We start from the raw sequence: 19,793 nt of genomic DNA on the forward strand, positions 1-19,793 counted from the left end.
TTGTCTGACACCGCCACAAAAGATGGAGGCTGTAATGGAGCTCTTTGTTCTAAAGGCCAACACACTCCTTTAAAAAAAAAAAAAAACACAAAACATTTTACCTTAAAGAGCACAGGACTTCTACCTCTGCTCAGATTTGGTCTTTTTTTTATGCTAGTTGGAGATGGACTTTTGCTTGTATGGCACTTTTCTAGTCTTCTGACGACTCAAAGCTCTTTTACACCAGACGTCACACCTTCACACTCGAAGCAGTGGGAGCAACTTGGGGTTAAGTGTCTTTTTTGACTCTTCTGAACCCTAAATATGGAAACAAATAGGAATAAACACGACAGGGCTTGAGCTCTGCTTGAAATGGATCTCACTGCAGGGAAAAACTTTCTTTATTATTTGGGGGAAAACGTCCATTGACAGAGATGAGTGCTTAATGTGCCGAAGAACATAGATGACATCGTCACAGGTTCGAGTTACTCCTTCTTTTTCTGCTGTGTGGGGCAGAACATTTTCAAAATGGTTTTATTCTCACTAAATGCTCGCGGCATGAACACGCACATCAGAAACACATCACTTTATTTAGCATCCATGTAAACAGTGAGGCAGACTGATTTCCTCTGGATGAACAAAACAAAGCTTTGAACACATCTATGAAATGTACCTTCATTCAGATAGAGCGCACAAACACACAGCCAGCCATCATCCTTCAGAGCCCGACATACTGGAAAGTTGGAGCTGAGCAGACTTTTGTGTTGACTTTTTGCAGTCAGATTAAAATGTGCTTCTGCTTCTTGTACTAATCAGTCAGCACACACACCACTTCACGGGTAAAATCTCGCTGCTCCTACTTTAACTCTGTCCATATGACACTGAGCAAAGTCCAATTTATATAATGGCTTTCATCACACAGCTACATAATGTGGGCAGGTGTGGAGCTCTGATAGCCTCTGTGACTCTCAGCAGCACAGTTTGAACAAGAGGAACATGCTGTCAGTCTCATCATAAGATGGAGGGCTCTTCTGAGCGTCCTGTCAGTTATGAGTTTCATGATGCTAAAGGCATTTTCTTACTGGTCCATCACTGTCTTTATCGCTGCCTTGTTGCTGCTGCTAAGTCATTGAATCCGTTAACCATCAGTAACTTATCGGGCTGCACGCTGGTTAGCGTAGAAATTCAAAATTTCTCTTTGACACCATAAACGATATCGTCTCTCCTACCACTCCACAAGTGCCTGCTTTCTCTCATGCTGACTGCAATAATTTTCTAAAATTCTTTGATAAAGTCAGTGGAATCTGAGCCAAGATCCCCCCATCCTCCCATCCTCCCTCTGCTTGTGCTCCTAATGTCACAATCTTAAATTCATTTTCCCCTGTTTCCCTGGAGGAGGTTACAGCTTTGTTGCACAAAGTTAAGCCCTCTCATGGCCCCTTTGACTTTCTCCCTCCATCTTTGATTTAACGTTTTTCAAACAATTGGACCCTCAATTGTTGATATCATAAATCTCTCCCTTTCAACAGGCTCCGTCCCCACTCTTTTTAAGCATGCCATAATCCAGCCTCTGCTGAAAAAACAAATCTTGACCCCACCCTTCCAACTAATTACAGGCCCATCTCCAAACTGTCCTTTGGCTCAAAAATTCAGGAAAAGGTAGTTGCCACGCAGCCTACACATGCTCTAGACACATATGACATGTACATGTTTTTTATTTTTTTCGCAAATTGCATTAGACAGAATCAGCTCTATCTAACGTCACTAATGACCTTCTGAGGGCGGCAGACGACGGGAAATGCTCACTATTGGTACTTCTTGACCTCAGCTCCGCTTTTGGCACTGTGGACCACGGTATTCTGCTAAATAGGCTTGAGCACTCCTCACAGGAGTTTGTCCGTTTCAGTGGGACAGTTCTTGTCTGACACAGTCCCTTTGTCTTGTGGTGTCCCACAGGGTTCTGTCCTGGGTCCAATACTGTTTTTAGTGTATTTGTTGCCTCTGGGTCAGATAATCAGCCGTTTCAGTGGGATGTCATACCATGTGTATGCTGATGACATACAATTATATTTTTCTTTTAATCCAGAAGAGAGCTACAAACAACTGTTTGCAGGCCATTAAAACCTGGATGTCCGAAAACTGCCTGCAACTAAATGCAAGCAAAACAGAAGCCCTTATTCTCGCTCCCCAAAAATGGATACCGTCCATTACGCAGCACATTGTGGCCCTAAGTGACTGTGTAAAACCTTCCCTTCGGAATCTTGGTGTGTCTTTTGACCAATCACTATCTTTAGACAATCATGTCAGCCAGCTAACACGTTCATGCTACTTCCACCTACGCAATGTATCCAAACTTAAATGTATGGTTTCAAAAGTGGAACTAGAAATGATTTTACATGCTTTTATCTCATCTCGTTTAGATTATTGTAATGCTCTTTTTACCTGTCTTAGTCAGTCCTCTTTAAACCGGCTCCAGAGTGTCCAGAACGCAGCTGCTCGCCTTTTAACAGATACAAACCTCAGATCCCACATAACCCCTGTCCTATCCTTCCTTCATTGGCTCCCGATTTTTTATCACATTCATTTTAAAATACTGGTGCTCACTTTTAAAACTCTGCGTGGTGAAACACCCGGGTACATAGCCGAGCTTCTCCACCCTTATGCCCCCAATAGACTTCTTAGGTCTGGCCAACTTCAATTTCAGGCTGAAACAAAGACAAATTTTAAAACCCATGGTGATCATGCATTTCAAGTTCTCGCACCGAAGCTGTGGAATGCACTTCCTCCAAACCTGAGATCGGTAGACTCCTGTGAAATTTTTATGAGGCAGTTAAAAACACCTTTATTCAGACAGGCTTTTGATTGACCTTTTGCTGTTTTATTCTACTCTTTTATCTATTTCACATATTGTATGTTTGTTTTTGCTGTTTCTGTTTTTAACTGTTAATCGCCTTTTATTGTTGTAAAGCACTTTGTGATCTTTATCTGTGAAAGGTGCTCTATAAATAAACCTTACTTACTTACTAAGCGCTGATGCCTCAAAGTGAGAAAGTTCCTGGTTCAAATCCCTGTCTGACAGGAACCTCTGTGTGTTCTCCCAGTGCATGCTGGGGTTTTCTGCAGGTACTCCGGCCACATGCTTGTTAGGTGACTAAATTGCCTGTAGGGTGTGTGAGTGTTGTCTGTCTCTGTATGTCAGTCCCATGACGGACAGTTCAGGGTGTACCCCGCCTCTCGCTTAATGACAGCTGGATCGGTTCCAGCCCCCACGTCCCCGAACAGGAAAAGCATCATAGTTAATGAATATATATATGATATATGCATGCTCTGTCTCACGGCAGGCCCATCATTATGAAAAGACACTCAGAAGACCTAACAAAGGTTATATATTATGCAAAATACTTCACCATGTTTTTCTAACACAAACATCTGTCTGCCTTCAAACCCCCTCATTATGAGAAACTCCATCCTCTCCATCTTTTACCTGCTCCACTTTTTAGAAAACATGCGTTTAAACAGGCTGTGTGGAGATTTTCCCTTCATGACATCACAAAGGGCAGTAGCCCCTCCCCCAGGTGGGTGACACTCCCACAGCTAGGTGTTTGTTCTGCTTTCTCACTGTAAATGATAGTACATGAAACGCGAAAGCCCGAGCCACCCGAACACTTCCGGAGAGGGGGCGTGGTCAGAAACAGCTCATTTACATATTTAAAGCTACAGATACAGAAACAGCCTGTTCTGGTTAATAGGGGAATAATATGTGACCTGTAAACAATATGGTTCTGTCTGTAACAGAGCTTTTACACTCAAACCCAGAACGTGGTGTGCAGGTTTTGTAGTAGTAATATTTGCTTACTTTAGAGCAGGGGTCTTCAACAGGTGGTTTAGACAGGTTTCCTGTAGCTCGCCTATAGGGCCGATGACAGTGAATGGACCTCTTCCCACGATTTATTTATTTGGCCCATGAAACAAGTGTAAAGTAGAAATGTGTTCTTGGACATTGATGTTCATTTTCAGTAAGAGTAAAGGGAAGTCTAGAATATTAATGTTTTTTTCTTGGACCTTGATGTGAAGTTAAGATGATTGATATTCAAACAGTAGCTTAATTCGGCTGATGTGCGCTGTGTAAATAAATTCAAACAGTGTAATACAAGTAGCTTTTAGCCACTTTCCTTTTTTTAAACTATCTCTCAGATGAAGAAAGGTTGGAGAGGCTTCCAGATGCTTTAATTCAGAATATCAGACAGACACAGCCAGTCCCAACACAAACACACCTCTGACCCTGACCATATTGACGAGCGTGTCTCGTGCCAGCTGGAGGAAGTGTGAGGACAGACGCAGGGTGAATGTCCTCTGAGAGGCCCGGGCTAAATCCAGGCTTACACTGAAAACAAAGCATCATTTCATTATGTAACAGTGAAACTGAACATGCAGACATGTGCGTCCTGTCATGTAATTTAACCTTCTCTGTTTTACCCAGAAATGTTGAACACGCTGTTTAAAAAAAAAAAAAAGCGTCTCACCTCCTGTCTGTTTTTCCCCCACAGTTCGAACCGCTCTTATTGCTATCATCGGATTCATGCCAACAAAAGGAGAGGGAGCAATAGGATCCCTTGATTATACCCCCGACGAGAGGAGGACCCTCGCCAAAAAGTAAGATATGCTAGATGAAAATATTTCCAATGTTTACTCCCCAGAGCACGTGTTGTGTGTGCGCTGCTACAAGTAGAGAATAATAACGAGGTGTGTTTGGAACTGTGTGTATCCTAGATGAGTCTTTCTGACATTTAGGAGAATCCTGCGTTCCTCTATAAATGAATACATGTACCTCTTCATGTGCTCCCATATCTGAGGATCTAAATGTTTGCCAAGCATATAAAAGTGGATATATCTCAAGTCCTTTTTTTATTCAGTATTTTTTGGTGGTTTGATCAGCATCGTGCTACTACTGCTTTATCGTAAAACAAATGTGTCAGCTGCCCTTCATTCCTATAGGTAACTATTGCAGCTGTTTATCGATCCCCGTTGGATATAACGGGAGGTTCCGTCTGAAGCAGTTTTATTACTCGCACAAAGATCACAACGGCAGCACGCGCCAATCGCAGACCATAACAGTCCTTTCAATTTGAACTCGGAAGTCAGAAATTCCAACTTGTCAGTCGGACACGTCATCAGGTGAAGTCCAAACTCTGACTCCAAAACTCAGAGGAACGTCAGGAACCCCAGCTCCAAATCCAAGATGTCTGCTCCTCGCACAACAATTAAAACAGAAGCTGTACATTATAGTGTTTATTTAAACTTGTCATACACAGCTCCAACATCAAACCAGAGGGACATTGAACGCACCACATATTTTAATTGCCTGTTCAACACTTTTGTTTTTACATGACTTAATGCTGGCATTGAAGGCCGCCCATAAAGAGAGAGGGGGGCAACGTAATTACTCACCATGAGTCATTAACACACAACAAAGAAACACATTTTATTTGTTGTTTTTAAATTTAAAGTCATCAAAGTCGGTGTTGAGCCCATTAAACGTAACTGTTAGTGCAGTCATGTCAGGCTGGTTACAGCTACACCAGGACCTGCATCGAGTCAGGGTGCCTGACAGAAGAGGAGGCAGGAGGTTACTTGTTGACCTCCCAAATTGACTTTTTCTCAAATGTTTTCCAGTAAACACCAAAAGTTGATCAGAGCCAGGCAGAGTCAAATGTTAGCTAGGAGGCTAGCGCTGACGCTAATGATCCAACACTGTGTAGTGATTTAGTTCTGTGGAGGCCCGTCCACTGAGGCTTTTAAAGGGGCCCAGTCGTAACATCTCTAGTCATAAGGCAATATGTCCAGCTCTCATCCAGACCTTTAATTTAACCTGTGGTGACTTTTAATTAAATCCTCCACTCTTATCACACTCACAGACACGTGAATGTGATGTTAACAGCATCTGAGTCTTAGTTCCCCTATAACTGCTTTTTCATAATGGGATATGAGCTCGCCCACGCCAGTCCTGTCGGTACAAGATGACAAATAATTCTCGCTGAAGTAGCTGGTTTGAGGAGGAAACCTGAACGGGCATGTTTGTCTTTATTTCACAGCACGTTTCCTCTCTGAGGAATCTTAACAAAGCCAGAGAAGGGGGGGGGATGCAGCTCCTCGATTATCACATGAGAGCAGGGTGTCTGACAGTGGGCTGTTTCATTAACACATGAGATGAGATCGACAGGAGGACGCTCTTTAAATACTCGGCTGCTTATCTCCTTGATAGGAAAAACCTCTTTTTAAACTCGTTCTGAGGTTGAGGCAGCTCCTCGCTTCGGTTTCTCATCTCCTTTTTCTGTGCCTCTGGAGATTGGGAGAGCTGTCAGTCAGAGCCCAGCTGGGAAAGGCTCCTGTCCAATGTTTTCACCGCTCGACAAGTAAACTGCCAGAGAAGTTGGTCAGCTCGAGACGTGACAGAACAAACACACGGGCCCAGTGGAACAAAAAACATGTTTTTCCTAACACTTGGTGCTTGTTCTGAATTAAGTACGGAGTAATTGTCCTGTATGTATGGAGATATCAGAAACAACTGGTGGATTACAGCGTAAAGATGAGTTAAAGAGACGAAGACAATAAAACTCAAAGGGTTGTTTAACATTCTTTTAACGTATGTCGACCCTTAAATAACTCGCATGCAGCTTCCCCAGTAGATGTCCAGTGATGTTGCACATGATCAACATCAGTACCTTCAGTACCTTAGACCAAAACAAGCCTCACCATTTCACCCCATCAGTTTGACAGAGTAAAGTTCTCCGTTCAGTCCAGAGTCGATTTAGTTATTTCTTTGTTTTTTAAGTATCAAAACACAAAACTCTGTTTGTTTTGTCGTATGAAAAAAAACAACAACCTGAAGATGTGTCTGTGCATGCAGTGAGTGGGTGGGCTTGTCTCTCCCCTCCCTTGGTGGGGCTAACAGTTGGACAGGGAGGGATTCATGTGAATTAAAGTCATGTGTAAAACTTGTTGAAACATTTGAGTGAACTAAATGAAGGGAGCGAATCCAGAGCTGAGGACAAACAGAGCTAGTTTGACTTTTTTTCGAAGAAGAAGTCATTCCTTCTCAGTATAGAAGCTGCTATAGTAATGTTTAAAACACCTCATATTAAACCTTTTAAAGAGCATATTGCAGGTTAAAGACAAAACTTAACTAATCATAGGAAAATACGTTAACAATACTGTTTTTAAAGAAATTCTGAAATTAATAACCCACAGGGTCTCCTGGAGACGTTTTAGTACGTCTTTGCGTTTTACTTCTGCATTCGGCTGTGACGTAACATAAGGGAGTCCCGCTGAATCCCCGTCTGTTTAACATGTAAGATCATGGATCCGAGTGTCACTCCCGTCAATAAATAGGAAGAAAACATGTATTCCTTTACATATAATGGTCCGCTGGCTTATTATTCTGAACCTGTTAGATGTGATAGAGAGCAGAAACAGGCAGGATTAGAGGAATAACGGCCTCAGGAGAGAAGAGAAGTTGTGGTGTGAGGAGAGACCCGGAGCAGGCGTCCTGCTGAGTGACAGGTGTCAGCTCGCCATATATGGGCGAGTGCTGTGTTCACATCAGCATATGTAAAGTTTGTAATCACATTCAATCAATTAAAAAACAATTTGTAGAAGGTGCAAGTGCCGATCATTCACCTTTACATTGTATGGGAGTTGCTCTAAAACGGCAAATCTGTACAACGTATTACGGTGCCGCGCTGTGCGTGAGAGAGAGAGAGAGAGACAGACAGACATAGAACCCGATTTCCCGGCCTGTGCAAATGCAGCTCTATGTCTTTATTGTTTATTCCTCATGCAGCCCAGTGCTCACGTTGTTATAGAAAATACAGTGTATGGTGCACTGTGTATGGATTCTCCTGACGTGAGTTCACAGCGCACGTCCACTGAACGTAATCCACACAAACATGCACAACAGCGCACACACTCCACAGTTTAATACGTGCACATATATTAGGCTACTACAAAAAGTTTAAAGTTTTAATGGGATAAAGGACCGACAGAAGTAAAGCTTGTGTTTCGTTTCGTTTCCAAACTGCGCGTTCCTTCTTTCCCCACTGCGCACACACACACACACACACACACACACACACACACACACACACACACACACACACACACACACACACACACACACACACACACACACACGCTCTCTTGCAACAGAGTTGGATTTATAATAAATCGTATGACTACATATATTAATACAGACTGTCCGGTGTCTGTTACGCGCAAACTAGAGAATATAACAGAGGATTCCAGCAGATCAAATCATTAAACGCTTTCTGTCTGCGTATATAATATTTGATGTTAAACACCCAGAGATTTAAATCATTAATAAGGAAATATTGTGTCTGATGCTGAAATATTTAACGTGTCTGTTTGATCGTTTCTGAGGTTGTGAGAATAATTCACCAAAAAACACTTTGAATAATCAAGCCACTTACACTGTGCACCTGAATGTGCGCCGCGCAAATTACAAACTATTGCAGGGAGGCATCCTGTCTGTTCTCACTCACTACCACGTATCATTACACCTCTTTAATCATGTCATGTTTTAGCCTGTTTTTTGTGCTTTAATTCTTTTGTGCTGCCTTCTAAATGTTTGTTTGTAAAGTGTTTGATGCTCTCAGTGCAAGACAAGTTCCCCCAGGGGCAAAAAAGGCTTCATTCATTCATTCATACACGGACGCATAAAGCCGATCAAAGCAGAGTCAGAGAACGGGACTCCCTCATGTTACGTCATATGACGCGTTGTTGAAGAAAAAGCGCGTTCTAAACAGCTATGCTAAAACAGCCACTTTCTCCTCTAAATTAGAGCACTTATGTGTTGTAGAACATATTAAAAAAATAACCTACTTATTTTACAGCCATTAACAGACTATATAAAATATTAATTAACATTTTTTTTTAACCTGCAATATGCTCTTTAAAGGTGCAAAAATGTGGGCACAAATGTCTGAGGGGTTTGAGACGCCCTGTGTATCGAGGCTGCTGTCCTCCAAGTGGACAAGCTGATTCAACTCCGGCCTGAAGCTCCTCATCTGCATTTCTATCTCCCTGATTTCCCACTCTATCCACTGTCCTATTCAATAAGGACAACAAACAAACAAACAAACAAAAAAGCACAGAGAGTTTGTAATTTTCCGGACGATTGCTTCAGACATCAGCATTTTGTCCAAAGAGCGACGTTGAACAGGTTAGGGTTAGATAGGTGAATGTCAGAGCTGTTATTAGGAATAACTTCACTCTATGACACTATGTGTGTTTCTGGAGCGCAGGGTAAGGTTTGAATAACTGAGCCTGTCAGGGACAATAAAAAACAAGCCTTTAACTTGATGTCATTTGATCAGGGACTTTCACTCCAGTGGATTGTGTTGCATCCGTGACAGTTTTTTCCACTGCTGCAGAAATCCACTCAGGCACCTCCAGACTTTTATCTATAGTTCAGTCATGTGTTCACTTTAATCTCCCTCAGGATCAATGAAGTATCTATCTATCTACAGGTGTGTAGACCTTTTAGAAACGTTCAAACTGGGCCAACTCACTCACCAACCCGTATCTCCCCCGTTTATGAATCTACGCCCAAAACAGACTGTGTGCGTCTCTTTTACCAAACAGAACGCAGCGTGTGGGATAAATATACACAATACAAAGTTTCTACCTTTGGAAATGAGCTCTGAGGATCCATCCATCCATCCATCCATCCATCCATCCATCCATCCATCCATCCATCCATCCATCCATCCATCCATCCATCCATCCATCCATCCATCCATCCATCCATCCATCCATCCATCCATCCATCCATCTTTTTGTGGAATATCTTTGGCTGTGGGTTTCAAGAGCCAGTGTATTGTGAGTCTGAGAGTACAGTTTAGCTCTTAGACAAAAAGATTCTCTTATTGGTGTTTACTCTAAAAGTCCTTCTTATAAATAGCGGCACTTCCATAAGTACCGCCTGTCAACCATTGGACTAGTCATGTAATTACAGCCAGCAAGTTGCAGCCGTGCGTGCGTGCTCGCAAAACTACAGGTTTTGATAAATATGAGTAAGATAATCGAAGTGAAGAAGAAGGATGGCCTTTGGGAGAGCTCATCATGGTTACTGGCGGCTGAAGGAAACACCTGCGTAATAATCATTACCACTTCTTCTTTTTTTCCCCAACACGCTACACAGATGTGAATGAGCTTCTATAAGACACACTCGCCCTCTCTCAGTACTCGTCTCTGATTTTACAAGGCACGGCCCTCATTTTAGCATCTCTGTGTTCTGATCAGCACGAAGGAGTCAAACAGTCACTGACATGAAACCACATGGAGTCTGCTCCAGGAGACGCAGACCGCCTGTTAAAGCTGTCATAGTCCACTGACACGACGACTCCAGGCACACCAGGTCCTCCCCCCGAGTCATGGAGAAGGTCTGATGCCTAATAAGCCCAGCTTCTTCGCCGGCTTCGTCTCGACTCCACTTCAACAGAATCCAATTTCAATTTGGCTCCGGAGGAAGACACTGATGTGGATCATTTAATGCCATAATGCATCCAAGTCGATCTGTAGCACCTTTGGCCCGAGGAGCTCCACAGTGATGATGTGGTGATTCATCTCTCCTCCTCACAGCTGCAGCATCAGACCATTAGCAGCTGCAAGGGACGATTAGCCTCTCGCACACGAGTCCCCTCAAACTGCTTTTATGTGTCGCATTTTATGTTTTGTTTGCATGTCAGTGCTCAGTGGCTGTTTTGCTCCTTCTGGAAGACAGATTGCACAGCCCCCCCCCCCCCCCCCCGCTGTCAGGTCTGACATGAAGGTGTGAAGGTTCACACAACAGTCTACACCTTTTTGCGGGGATGTGGTGTTGAGTGTGCCACAGGTGGAGGAGGCAGAGACAGAGCTGTCAGCTGAGGATTCTTTATGAGGCAGCCAACATCAAACGCAGCCAAAGCCACAAATGAACAAAGCTTCTGCAGCTTTGGGGTTGTTTTTTTTGCCAGACTCTCTGCAGGATGCAGACACAAATGTGGAAAAATACGGGCAGCTCAATCTGAAAACCGTTAACTTTGTAATCAAGAGGCCAAATTGCAGTTTTGCAGATTGATCAGTGAGCCGCCATCCGCTCAGGCTGCTCACATTCAAGTGTCTGAATAATTCCAAAGCCGTCGAGAGCAGTCGAGTCAAACGCCTCTCTCCGCTCATAAAAACCACAATGCATGATGGTATTTATTGCTTGGACAGTGACCACTAATGACTACACTGTGGGATACACTGAGTGGACGACGTATGAACACTCTCTCAGAATCTGTATTCAGGAAGTTATTTGCACACAGACCATGTCTTTTCCTTCGTCGTCACCATGAGGTCAAACGTGTAGCTGTGATTACATAAAAAAATTTTTTTTTTGATTTTACGTGGAAAAAAAAAGATTTCTTGTGTTGACCTGGTCTAATGTCAAACATAAAGATTTATACATCTAAATATCGGGCAGCAGTATCTCAGTCTGTAGGGACTTGGGTTGGGAACTGGAGGGTTGCTGGTTTCTGTCCTGGTTGCTGGAGAGGTGTCAGTTCACTTCCTGGGGACTGCAGAGGTACCCTTTAGCAAGGCACCAAACACCCACCGTGGGCAGCCCTGAGCTCTCTCCATTAGTGCAGGATTGTGTTTTTCATCGTGTGTGTGTGTGTGTGTGTGTGTGTGTGTGTGTGTGTGTGTGTGTGTGTGTGTGTGTGTGTGTGTGTGTGTGTGTGTGTGTGTGTGTGTGTGTGTGTGTGTGTGTGTGTGTGTGTGTGTGTGTGTGTGTGTGTGTGTGTGTGTGTGTGTGTGTGTGTGTGTGTGTGTGTGTGTGTGTGTGTGTGTGTGTGTGTGTGTGTGTGTGTGTGTGTGTGTGTGTGTGTGTGTGTGTGTGTGTGTGTGTGAGCCAGTTTGCTGCTAAAAATGTTTTAAAGTGCAAAAACAAGAAACAAAACGAGTTAATGACCCGCCAGAACATTGTGAAAGAAAGACACAAGTTTCACATTAGATAGAAACATCCAGTGAAGCCTCAGTCCTGCACACGATGACTTCAGTCTTTGATCTTTGATGCTTTTATACCTTCATTTTTCTTCCCTACTTTCTCTGTCTCTTATCAATCAAGGCAAAAAGTAGTTTGTGAGAAAAAAGAAAAAGGTCGGCTTTGACCGTGTTCAGTGGTTTTAATCACGTGTTCGACACGTCGGTGATCAAACTGCATGCAACCACAGAAACAGCCCACATTAGGAAGTGAGCACAGCTACACTGTCCTAATGTCTGCTGCAAAGATGATTGTGTTCAAGGGAAGAACATGCAGACAGGATAGAAAGCTCAGTGAGAGGAAGCAGTCAGGATGACGTGTCGTAGCTGAGCGTCAGTGTTGACTTGGTTTGAAACCTTGAACACACGTGATGATGGAGGACATGCCTGTGCTGCGGTTGAATTCTGAGTGGGACAAACATCAGGGGACAGTGTGGCTCGGTGTTCTGTGATGAGACGGGCAGAAGTCTAAGTTGTGGGATGACGGACATGTTCTATGTTTTATTACAGAAACAGATTGATGAAGCTGGTGGTTCATTCACAGAGACGCAGAGTATTTCATGGTTTTAAAATCTCATCATTGAAGTGCAGCTCTCTCTTTAATGTCCTCCCTCACCATGCACACCCCGTCTCTGTCTCCGTCAGGTCTCAGGACTTCTGCTGCGAGACGTGCGGCTGCTCCATGCGCTCCGCCCTCCTGCCTCTGACCCCCAACAGCAACCCGAGCGCCGAGGACCACCAGGCCAAAGAACTGGCTCAGCAAATCAACTTCAAGGTACAAACGACCGGCGTCAGTTTTCCTTCACGGTTCAGTCGGCGCTTTGACGCTCCGAGCAAAAGAGCTTGTGACAGCCGCAGCTCCACAGAGGGAACGGCTGCTTTTTTCCTCTTTCTGTGCACTCAAATACACGATCGCTGCCTCCTCTCATATCCTTCTATTCTGACACGACAGCATTTCAGACTACACTGGCCTATGACATGTCACTCCGCTCTGCTGCTCAGAGGTTCTGCTGGGAAAAAGAGTTCAGGAGTTCATACTTGGACTACAGAGACGATCAGGAGCTCCTCGTATTCTCATCTCGTTATGATGAAAGTCTCCATAAACGTCTCTCCATGCGTCCCTCACTCGAGTCCTTTCCTCCCAGTGAGAGAGGAGTCCGTCACGCCACAGCGTCAGTGTGACCAGCTGTTGTTTCAAAGTCCGTGACCACGAACCGCCACCCGTTTCACCCTGTCTTTACCCAGAGTTCCTCCTGCCAGACCCGTAGAAGGTTCTCCTGCAGCGAGCCGGAGGAGTCACATCGAGCGAGTGGTGACGTTTATTCTGTGTGACCCGTGTTGCATTTTTATTTTCCCCTTCGTCAGTATGTTGTACTCCGCTCTTTTGTTGATTCTGTTGAACTACACACATTGATGTAAAGGCAAATATCAGCTTCGTCAGCTCCTCCTGTTTTTAAGTCCCTAAGTCTTACCTCAGGAGACCCCCCGCACGCGTCCCCCCTCCCATCTGACAGGGAACGTCTCTGATTTTGCCCTTCATCTGGTTATTTATCAGGATGAGGTCGTTCTCCGTGAGCCGCCATGACAGAGGAAACAAACCTTAACATCACACTCGTATTGCCCGTGTAAGCTTTAAATGACGGCAGCTCTCTTGTGCTTTTCTGCAGGCAGAGTCCAGTTTGTCCAGACACTCAAGTGAGAGCGGAGGAGCAGAGAGCGAGACCTCCTCGCTCGATCAGGGAGACGCCTCCACGTCTGCAGGACGAGAGGCCGCTGAGGAGCCTCAGAGCGAACAGGTAGGTGTTAAAGTGCCGCTCAGGGACCAAACACAGGAGAGAACATTCAGCCACCTCCAGAGCAGAGCCTCCACACGCAACAAAGGGAGCAGTTTTCTACACGGCTTTATCTGCCACATATCTCTTAGCTTACTCAGGACATCAGAGTTACACAGTACTGGAGAAAAACCTTCAGAGGAGAAGATACCCACAGTCTAATCCCAGGGGGCTTAAAGACAAGTCCACAGGCTGAGATCGATCCAAACATCTCTGATACCATCGGAGACTGTGGGAGTCAGACAAACTCACCGTCACCATGGTTCAGTCTTATGAGCTTTTCGGTGAAGGTTATAGAATTGAAAGTGTGATATTTAAGTAACAGGCTCACTGGCCCTGTGTGCAACTACATTTCCTCCGAGCGCCAACATTTTATTATTTATTTTTTTTCCAGTTGTTTTCAATGTGTAGAGAGCGTTCGTAGCAGAAAGCTGCGGCCTGGATGAAAACATGCAGCGCCCTATGTCGTGGAAATTCTCCTTTTGTGAGGTGGAGAGTTTCTAAGTCTCCGAAGAACTTCAGACTTCGGCGCTTGAATCAGATCTCTTTAATGACACGCAGCGTGGAGAGGAGAGCGCAGTCTGCAGCGTTCTCTCCCGAAGCTTCACATTTCAAATCCTTATAAGCAATCCAGAGAGGAGGTGACCTTACAGTAAAACATCATCTTTACATTACAATGATTCTTTGATGTTGGTGTGTCCTGTCCTTCTGGAGACAGTGACTCTTTGCTGATGATGAAATGACACCTTTATTTACATGTGTATGGTGTTGTCTGAGAAGGAGGATGCCCTCCTAGCACCTCTGTTCTTACAGACCATTTGCTGGCTCCAGGAAGTCGATTACACCAACAAGCCTGCTGCTGTTTTTGTGCGGCCGCTTCGAGTGCTCAAGTTGAAAGTCTTTAAGCTCTTCAGGAAGGCATCATTAATGAACTGAAATGATCCTTTCAGGTAGGTTTTGGAAGATTGTCGTCGATTATGTCAAGTGTTTTCTGAATCCAAGAAACGTGCATGGTTCCTGGTGTTCTGAGAGCCGGACGCTGCGAACAGTGGTACAGTCGTGTTTGAGCTGAGATAAAACTGGAACGCCTTCATTCTGTGGGTAACGGAAGGCGTCACACACTCGTGTCCAGCAGGTTGCAGTGTCTTCATGTTGTGATTTAAAACGTGATGGAAACGTGCAGAAGCATCGTTATCGTTCCGCTCAAATGAATCTATAATGAAAGAATAAAAAAACACAACGCTGAGAGATGAGTCTGTCAGATCACTGCAGCGCTCTGTATGCAGGGTGATCCAAACAACCTGAAGGACGAATTCAACAGCCGGAGTCTGAGCACATCACTCCGGTCCTCAAAACACTCCACTGGCTCCCCGTAGCACACAGAATCACTTCTTCAAATCCTCCTAAAACAGACTCAGAACCTGAGGACATTTCTCACCTGCTGACAGTCGACCAACTCTGCTCCTGAAGCCAAACGCAGAATGACTTTAGAATCCAGAGAGGGGACCTTTAGATTCAAGCTAAAAACCTTTCTGTCCTCTTATTGGATAGTTAAACTGTCTCAGTATTAAGATCTTTGTTCGGGTTTGATGTGGTGTGATTTTACTGATTGGATTTCTGTATCAGATGACTGTTTTTAACCACGCTGAGCGAACCTGTAATGACACTGCTACAGCAGTAATCAGTCTCACCTCTTCCTAGTGTGAAGAAGAAATTCATGTCATAACGATAAAGGATAAACTTTATAAAATGTGGGTGTCACAACAGCTCTAAAAAGAAACGGGGAATATAAAGAACATCAAAAAGGTTTAAAAACCAGCTGTGAGCAAGTTAACATGAATTCAATGAAGAGAGAAAAAAGACTTAAATAATACAAGGCATAAACACTACGTAGACTTTCACTGGTGGAGAGACAGATTAGATATTGAAAACACACAGTGTGTAACATGAAGGATTCTTATACATCAGAGAGAGGCGGTGATGCTGTTAAACTGTCTGACTGCACATGGGATAAACGCGCTGTGGTCGGTGTCTCAGTCATATTAACAAAAATCCTTCTTACCACAAAATGATCCACACATATTTTACAACATGTTGGACTTCTGAGCGAGAGGAGAGTGCTCCTTCCTCTCAGCCTGAACCTCAACAATACGGAGGAAGAGTCAGAACTGTCGCTCGACGACGGCGTCAACAAATCCAATCCCTCTTTTCTGTCCGCCTGCTTGTTTCTCTTATCATTTCTCTCTGCACTGTTTAGTCAACGCTGACAGACTTGTGTAATATACATCATTTAAAAACACACAATCCCAGCATCGCTTCCAGGGTATTTGGTGTCAATTTAGTGAAGAGACGGATTTTTGAAATTCAGCCAGACATCGTGTGTGTGTGTGTGTCATGCCAGCTCCTTAAAAATATAAAAAAAACAGTTTGTACTCCATTTTTGTGATACAGTAATTTATTAAATCTCAGACGGAACCAGCAGTGACACATCAAGCATATTTAATAAATCCCTGCACCCAGAATAAATCTGTCTTCATAATGTGTGCTGTTCACTAACATTGTGCAAACTTCTCACCGTTAAACATGTGAACTGTGCACACGTGTGTGTGTGTGTGTGTGTGTGTGTGTGTGTGTGTGTGTGTGTGTGTGTGTGTGTGTGTGTGTGTGTGTGTGTGTGTGTGTGTGTGTGTGTGTGTGTGTGTGTGTGTGTGTGTGTGTGTGTGTGTGTGTGTGTGTGTGTGTGTGTGTGTGTGTGTGTGTGTGTGTGTGTGTGTGTGTGTGTGTGTGTGCTTCAGAGGTGCACTCTGGTATTAATAAAAGTATTACAGCTCTATAGCAGCCCTTCAGTCCTGGTTAAACAAGAGGAGGGGGGGGGCGGGCGGGCGGTCAGCTGACGACTGAGAAGGAGCGTTATCTGCCGTGTTGTGTCTTTGTCTGGGATTGAGGGGCGTTTACATCATCCTCTGTCCCTACTGTCGGTCTGCGTGACAGCTCGACGATTACTGTGAAGAAGTCCCCGATCTGCTCTGAGGAGCTGACACTAACACCTACTGCTGATGATTTACATCACTGAAGACTTCAAATTATATATATATATATATATATCACTCCACTGTAAATCTCCCTCAGCGACATGCAACAGAGCTGATACTGAGGATTAAACATTCTGTCCTCAGCACCCTTCAGGTTTATTTTTCAATCTGTTGAAGCTGCAAACTGTTGGACAGAGCGGTGAGTGTTTGAGAGAGGAAACACGGACTTCTGCTTCTCCTTATATTGTGGCCTGAATGACTAATATGTGCAGAGAGCTGTGTCATGAGGTAAAGAACAAACAACGAGGACGACCCGTGTGCAGAAAAACCAGAGGTTATTGTTTGAACACAAATTCTCAAGGCAATATGAGGCATACTTTTCAAAACTGAAACTAGTAGAAACAAGACAAGGCAAGGGATAAACACTGGGAGGTAGGAGACGTGTCACGGGAGCAGGTAGAACTGACACAGAAAGTCAAGTTCACTCACACTAAATAAACCGGACATACACAGGTGACTCTGGTGAGGGCGATCCAACTCGAGGGAAACCGGACAAAGGAGGACAAAAATGAAACAGGAAACCCAGAGACTGGTCTCAGAAACAAAAGGGTCCACGGGCAAGGACAACAGCTGAGAGAAAGTTACAGCACAGACAAAAGAAACAAGGGATGAATACAAAATCAAAAAAATGAAATGAGAACAGTGAACTCATGGAGACTTCAATGTGTGAAATATCTCAGACAGTATGATGAAAAACACTCTGACGTGGCTTTATTAAAAGAGCATCACTGGACTCGAACGTAATATTCAAACTGAGACTCCCCCACATCGAAGGTCCAAAATGTTGTGTGCTTCATCATGCCACTGTTCCACTGGGCGACGGTATTCATGGTAGATTACACGACGTGCATCTGGGAGTGTCGAGTCTTTAGTCGTGGAAGTTTCTGGATTTAACAAACGAGCTCAAACTGCTCGAACACATGGAGAAGAAGCTCAGACAAGGCAGCTAATGAGCCGAAAACAACCTTCATTAAAGGATCATTCTGGGATTTTTAAATGTGCTCCCTGCTTTTACATACTTTGGGGAATGAATGACAAAATGCGACAAGAGTTTGGAGATAGCTTCAGTCCTCAGCGGTGAAGAGACCCGGGTGTACCCCGGAGTTTGACTGAATACAAAGTACACTGTCGGACTGAGTTCTGAACAACACACGACCAGAGCTCCAGATCTATGAGCTCACACGGTGACAGGATGGAGCGTTCACAAGTGTCATCAGTAGTAACTGTGTCTCAGTCGTCTCATGTGCACGGCTCAAATACACACATCAGCACAAGTGCAATTTATTTTCCTCTTAACACAAACACACTAATGCGCACGCACACACACACACACACACACACACACACACACACACACACACACACACACACACACACACACACACACACACACAGAGCCTCACCAACAGACTCAAGCTAACTAAAAGCTCAATGGTGACAAATCCTTGCTGTCAGTGTTTGTCATGGTGATTTCGGACGCTGTCTCTCAGTGTGTCTGTCGTGTAAAATCAGGGCTCAGGTCGTGGCTCTGCTCTCACTGCTACAAAATCATCCAAGTGTTCAGTAGACAGCAGATTGGGGCACGATTAGCTGCCGTGCCTCACAGTTCACTGCATGTGAAATTGGGCTGAAATCCGACCCGACTTAAGAATTATTCTCACAACAAAACTGGAGTGTGGATCGAGCTGAAACCAACGGTGTACTGAGAAAAGGCTGCTGATCCTGAGGGGACAAATGTCCATCCTGCAGGCTCAGGTTGTTTTTGTGTCTGACAACATGACAGAAGTGATCCCTGCGCAGCTCGACCGTTGTGTTAAAGAGGACGATGTGTTACTTTACATCGCTGTCTTTCAAGCTCACAGGCTCCATCAGCAAAACCTCACATTTCTCCCAGCAGCTGCTGGATCTGTTTTAGCTATAAAACCCCCCAAAAAACCCGTCTGCAGCCCCGTAGACGTTACACAAGCCCAACTTTGACTCAACACGAAAACACACACACACACACACACACACACACACACACACACACACACACACACACACACACACACACACACACACACACACACACACACACACACACACATCCTTCTCAGTTCTCTCCTCCTTTTTGACATCATTGTTTGTTGTCTCAGTATTTCGCAGCATTTTGTTTGTATGGTTCGGCACTTTGACTGTTTTTACACTGTCGCAATCAAATAACTAATAATTAAAAATACCACAACAAAAACAGAGTCACTGATCTGAGGCAGTGGTAGACCATCTGCTCGCGATTTTGAAGAAGTTGATGTTAGAGAAACAGTCTCTATTCCTGGTTAAAACGAACGTTTTCCTCTTTTGTCGATGTGCAAAGATTTTTTCTGCCTCACCGTCACATGTTGAGAAGATTTTTCTACTTCAGCGCGTTTGTTCCCAGATAACGTTTCAGACAAAACGGCTGCCGGCTAAAGAAATCAACTGGAGCTTTTCCAAACCTCTTTGTCCTTAATAATCATTTCGACTTTATGTGAAGCATGGCCCAGGTTTAAGATTCCCATCTGTCAGTCATTCACTCGCCTTTGACATTCTTCCTGTAATTGGTGACGCTTCTCCTCACCTGCTGACATCCCGCTGAGCCTCTCAGTCGTTCTGAATGAGTTCAGATGAAGATGATTGACTGTGCAGCAGCAGCTCTGTGTCGGCTGAACGCCAGCTGTGTGTGTGAAATCAAGCACGAGACATCAGCGTTTCCTCACCACATCTCGGTGGATGCGTTTCGGCAGCTTGAAGCCGATGGCTCGGCTGCTTTCTTTCACCAGTTCAGATG

The 19,793-nt window shown here is 44.3% G+C and overlaps 1 protein-coding gene across 1 annotated transcript in view; it reads left to right on the forward strand.

The window, feature by feature from the left end:
* ube2j1 (ubiquitin-conjugating enzyme E2, J1) overlaps nucleotides 1-19,793 on the forward strand; it is a 46,493-nt gene that overhangs the window by 22,353 nt on the left and 4,347 nt on the right. Inside the window, exons 5-7 of the mRNA XM_079340110.1 lie at nucleotides 4,527-4,632; nucleotides 12,709-12,838; nucleotides 13,731-13,859. Of these exons, the coding sequence (XP_079196236.1) occupies nucleotides 4,527-4,632; nucleotides 12,709-12,838; nucleotides 13,731-13,859 (365 nt within the window). The remainder of the gene's footprint in view (nucleotides 1-4,526; nucleotides 4,633-12,708; nucleotides 12,839-13,730; nucleotides 13,860-19,793) is intronic.

The sequence above is a fragment of the Symphodus melops genome (assembly GCF_947650265.1).
Source record: "Symphodus melops genome assembly, chromosome: 1".
Taxonomy (NCBI): Eukaryota; Metazoa; Chordata; class Actinopteri; order Labriformes; family Labridae; genus Symphodus; species Symphodus melops.